The 5243-nt window shown below is 35.0% G+C and overlaps 2 protein-coding genes and 1 long non-coding RNA gene across 3 annotated transcripts in view; all 3 read right to left on the bottom strand.

Annotated features, from left to right (window-relative positions):
• The window catches only part of LOC109586029 (uncharacterized), a 7644-nt gene extending 4864 nt beyond the window's left edge, over positions 1–2780 (bottom strand). The window contains exons 1-5 of the mRNA XM_020002197.1: positions 2694–2780; positions 2362–2646; positions 2053–2313; positions 198–227; positions 5–141 (exon numbers count right to left, since the gene is read on the bottom strand). Coding sequence (XP_019857756.1) covers positions 5–141; positions 198–227; positions 2053–2313; positions 2362–2646; positions 2694–2772 — 792 coding nt within the window. The 5' untranslated portion in view covers positions 2773–2780. The remainder of the gene's footprint in view (positions 1–4; positions 142–197; positions 228–2052; positions 2314–2361; positions 2647–2693) is intronic.
• Positions 2781–4349: 1569 nt separating this feature from the next.
• LOC109586033 (uncharacterized) lies at positions 4350–4808 on the bottom strand. The gene is made up of 2 exons (XR_002186777.1): positions 4619–4808; positions 4350–4554 (listed from the first exon to the last, which is right to left on the bottom strand). It is a non-coding gene; the product is annotated as an uncharacterized LOC109586033 (long non-coding RNA).
• A 95-nt stretch (positions 4809–4903) lies between these two features.
• LOC109586028 (uncharacterized) overlaps positions 4904–5243 on the bottom strand; it is a 6913-nt gene continuing 6573 nt past the window's right edge. The window contains exon 6 of the mRNA XM_020002196.1: positions 4904–4937. Coding sequence (XP_019857755.1) covers positions 4904–4937 — 34 coding nt within the window. The remainder of the gene's footprint in view (positions 4938–5243) is intronic.

Below are 5243 nucleotides of genomic sequence, written 5' to 3'. Positions count from 1 at the left end.
GTACACGTTTGATATCATCAAGTGTTGGAGACTGAGGGTTGTTCATCATGATTGTTCTCACAGTAATGAATATCTGCCCAAACTTCAATCGCATCATCTCAAACTCTAAAGTGACATTTACAGGAAGATAAATCTTCAGTCCTTCAATAAAATAAATGTTGTAAATGTAAAGTAAAAACATAAATAATAATTCTTACCATTCTCATCATCACTCTTATAAACACTTCCTATATAACAAGTAAACGTTATAACACCCCCGCTAGGGATACAAATGCAATGTATCCCGCAGCGGGGGTGTTATCAACATATTTATGTGATAATGAGTGGGTGTATCAAAGGCATGCGCCAATGACTTCACTCCTCGTGGTAGAAACACAAAGGTCAAGGTCGAGAAGGTCAACAAAATGGAAGCAGAGAAGGAGAATGCCAAGGAGATAGACCAGCTACAACTGATTCCAAAGCGTCGGAAGGTGTCCTTATCACTATCAAAGGATCGGTTTCACTTTCCTATTGAGGATAGTGACTTAAAAGAAGCTATGAAAGCCTATTCTACCAAAAATACGGCCGCTAATAACAAATGGGCTTTGGCTAATTATGAGCAGTGGTTTGAGCAGAGAAAGGAGATGCTTCCTGATTATGAATGTAAGCAGCCAATGGAAGTGCTTTTAAGCGATGACCCGAAAGAGATAGGCCATATTTTAAGCTTGTACGTAAAAGAAACGAGGAAGGTGGATGGTAATGAGTATACCCCCGAAGACTTTGTACCTGCTCTTGGCTAGATTATTACAGCGACATATGCATCTTCAGAAAGGGCGTGCATCAGCCATCACCATATTCAACGATCCTCGTTTAGAGGCTTTCCATAACGTGTGTGACCATGAATTTCACCGCCTTCACCAGAAGGATATAGGAGCAGAAACAAGACAAACAGAGACGCTATCAAAAGATGACGAAAATATTCTTTGGGATACTAAGGTACTGGACATAACTACCCCAGCTGGATTGTTAAATTGCGTCTTTTTCTACAACGGCAAAAACCTCTGTTTAAGGGGAGGAGATGAACATCGCCAACTGAAGTTTTCACAACTGCGTCGTGACATATCTATAGTCGTGATCTATTGTTTGTAGATGGAGTCCAAAAGATCTGCTACATTTACACTGAGCATGGTAGCAAAAATAGATCTGGTGGATTAGGGCAGTTACACATAGAAAACAAAGTCGTTCATCATTTTGAAGTCCCAGAAGCTGGAAGCAGAGATTACGTTAAGATCTTAGATTTGTATTTGTCTAAGTTGCCAAAGGAAGCAATTGCAAAAGATAATTTCTATGTCTGTCCAGTTTCTGTGTTACAAGAAGGGAAGCCATGGTTTACAAGCATTCCCATAGGAAGGAATAGCTGGCTACTATGGTCAAGACAATGTGTAGTAAAGCCGGTGTAGAAGGAAACAAGACTAATCATAGTCTATGGTCATTTGGAGTCACTTCGCTGTTTGAAGAAAACATACTGGAGAAGATTATTCAAGAGCGATCTGGCCATTGATCTATTACAGCTCTTCGTGTATATGAGAAAACAACAAATAAGCAAATGGTAGCAGCATCTCAAGTACTTTCATGTGTACAGGCACCTGAAACTCTACCAGAGTCTTCTAATTTGTCGTCAGCTCTAATGGAATCTAGTGTTTTGCTGGAAAAGACATCTGATCACCTGTTTCGTGGATGCTCCTTCACAAATTGTAACTTTACAGTTCAAAAGTGATGGATTATGGACTACTAAATGGACTACGGACTACTAAATGGACTATGGACTATTTCATGTGGACAAAGGAAAAACATAGATCTATTAATATCACTTATGATTTAGGTCATTTTTATTGAAATAGTATTTATAATAGTTTGTTTAAAAGATTTTGATAAGAATGTATAGTGTCAAAACCACAGGGATACAAATGAAACTACAGGGATACATCACATTTGTAGCACAAGCGGTGCCTTTGATACACCCACTCATTATTATACAATCATTAGTTACTGATATATATGTTATGTACTTACTGTAGTCTATAATAATAGCTCTTCCTATCTCAGCAGTGGTTGTGTCTTTACATACAATTACAGCAAATGCTACAAGTTTTCTATAATCTTTACAAACAGCTTCCTTAATTTCATCCAGTAGCCTTTCTCCTCGTCTATAATGTGTGAAGGTTATCTCTTGTACAAGTTCTGCCTGATACAAAGAAATATACAACAGAGGTAATGCAGACAGTAGAGATTGGTTTGAGGAGTAACGAGCAAGAATTCTACAAGCAGGATGCTCTAAACAATAAGTAAATTAAAAAAGATATTCAGTTTTATTAAACTCACTTTCCATATCTATTCCATCAGCTACTCCATTCTCTCCTATTCTCCTCAATGCTGATACCAATGAATAGATAGTGGGACCACCATTAGTCTTCTGTACATCGTCAGCTTTCTGTAACCATTTAGTAAGACACTCACGTAGACCACCCTCAATATCTCCTCTATAACTGATTGTAATATCATACAGTGTAACTTGTGATAGGCCAAGAAACAGGCCGAGATTATAGTAACTTTCTCCTGGATAATGGTAATTTCTGAGTAATTGAAATACTTCAGGAAGGTCATTAACTGTTAAATAACTTCAATTAATAAAAGAAACAAAAAATTAAATGTACTTGTCAGTTGATTTGGAGGGTCTACTGGTACAGAGCAAGAGAAAGAAGGAGCTCGAGAAGGAGTAAACTTAGAAGCCATTGTACTGGGGCTGACGATGCTCACGTGATTACAGCCGCACCCACTAGATAGCAATAATAGTTCCGATGCCATCCATTGCAGCACAGATCATACAGTATTGTGTTATATTATGAAATAAATTAAAAGGAACATCTAAAAATATATATAAAATACATTTTGCTTTCCATTGGTTGCTTAATTTTATACAACAATGTTCAGATACAAGATACTGTGATTACAGATGATATCAGTGTCAAAATATCAGCTATTTCTGCTAATGACTGGCCTGTCTTGACATCAAATTTCTTATCATATTCTGTTGAATGAATTATTGTGACTGATTTACAAGCTACAGCTATGTCACAGAAAATAGGCTCAGATCTTGAAAGAAGACTTTTAAGTTTGTCTTGTTGTTTCTTAAGTGCATTCAGTGCACACAATCCAAGATTAGTATCATCAGTAACAACTACTGGAACTCCTGATACTGGAAGACAGGGAACTATTAAAAATAATAAATAGAGTTCAATTGGCATAGTCTATAAATAATGATTTAGTTCTTAATGGCCTATTAATAGCAATATCTTTTGGTTTCTGGTGTACACCTTTAAATGGTACAGATAAGACAGATATAAGCATAATACCTGGCAAGATAGAGAAATTGTAGCACTAATGTCATCAAAACCAAGTATTTTATGTTCTTTAATCTTAATGTGGTGGTAACAATGAATCCAATAGCAGCAACAAGGACCAAACACTGGAACATATTCAACTATTCATCATTCAGTAGCTGATATCTAGTATAGTCTCTTATATGACCTTATTATGAGAAATGAATAACTATTCCAATCAGTATATATACCCCTTTTATTGGCAACTGTGACAATAGTCCATTGTCTGAATATGTGATAGAAACACGTACATGTCAATCTTATCGTACTGCAACATGTCTTGCCAGCTTTAGGCTAATTAATATTGGTGCCAATAGTGTGAATAGACTCTATAGAAGTGATACTAGTAATTAATACACTATCAAAACACTAGGTTTGGTATGAGTTACTGTGCAAGACTACAGCAAAATAATTATAAGGACACCAATATGTACACTATCTCTGTATCAGAAAATGTAACAATATTTAATATTTCAAATCTATTTTTCAAAAAAGGCTAAGACTATCTATAGCCCACATTTCAACAGTTCCGGGCCAAGATTAAAGACACCAATATCATTTTTCAGCATTGCTAGGCCAACTACCTCTGTATCAGAAAATGTATCATAGTAAGAATTGAAGACACTTTTCAAAAAATAAGGATAAATCTATTTGTAGCCACTGCATTTGTACATTTCAGTCAAACAAGTAGATCTACATTATTTAAAATTATTCCTAAGATTGTTTCCATCTCATTTCCATGCATAGTTGGAATTTATTTCTTCATACTAAGTCTCTTTTCATCTTATAGTACTTTGTACATGTACCTTTGTCTTAATTGACCAAGTAAAAACTGCATGTACTCTGTTACGCCATGCATGCATGCCTTTTTTAAATGTCCAGAGTATCAGCAGAAAATTAAGAGAATTTATATCTTATCGCTACATATAATAATAATTGGCTGAAATTAATATCAGTATGAATTATATTAGAGGTACATGTGTATCATTATTAATTATTGTTGTTTAGTTATTAAATCAGTTCTTCTTCCGTTTCAAAGCTTTCTTTATTTCAACTACAGCTTGCACTTCATGCAAGAAGCAGCACTGTAAAGCCTGAAAGACTTAATTCCTTCAAAACTGCAGCAGATCTGGGTCTATTATTAATAAGATACATCACCTAATAGTTTATTTTTACTACCAAAATTAATTATTATGTACCGTCGAGATATTGTAATCCTTGCAGTTTTCATCAGTATAACAAACCTCACCAGACACTCTAGTAGTAATGATGAATCCAATAGCAGCAACAAGGACTAAACACTGGAAAGTATTCATCATTCAGTAGCTGATATCTAGTATAGTCTCTTATATGACCTTTAGTATTATGATAAAACGAATAACTATTCCAGTCAGTATGCACCTCTTTATATAGATACTGGCTACTGATGATAATGGTCCATTGTTTGAATATTTACATGTGATAGAAACATGTACATGTCAATATTATCGTATTGCAACAAGTCTTGCCAGCTTTAGGCTAATTAATATTGGTGCCAATAGTGTGAATAGAGTCTATAGAAGTGACACTAGTAATTAATTCACTATAACTACAAACTGACACTTTACATCAAAACACCAAAGTATAGAAAGTTATAAATCATCAGAAATATGTCAGCAAGTACATAAAGTAAAATCTTAAATTTAAAAATTTTATTGAAATTGGAATTTTCTTGCATTATAATAGTACACTGTCTTGGACCAAAATTTCGCCAAAATTACCCGATTTGATTTCAATTTTAATGCTGTAGTGATGCTGCCATTAAAGCTATGGCTGACACAGTGA

This window comes from Amphimedon queenslandica, unplaced genomic scaffold, assembly GCF_000090795.2.
Source record: "Amphimedon queenslandica unplaced genomic scaffold, v1.1 AMPQUscaffold_12964, whole genome shotgun sequence".
Classification (NCBI taxonomy): Eukaryota; Metazoa; Porifera; class Demospongiae; order Haplosclerida; family Niphatidae; genus Amphimedon; species Amphimedon queenslandica.
This window is presented reverse-complemented; position numbering and strand designations above follow the sequence as displayed.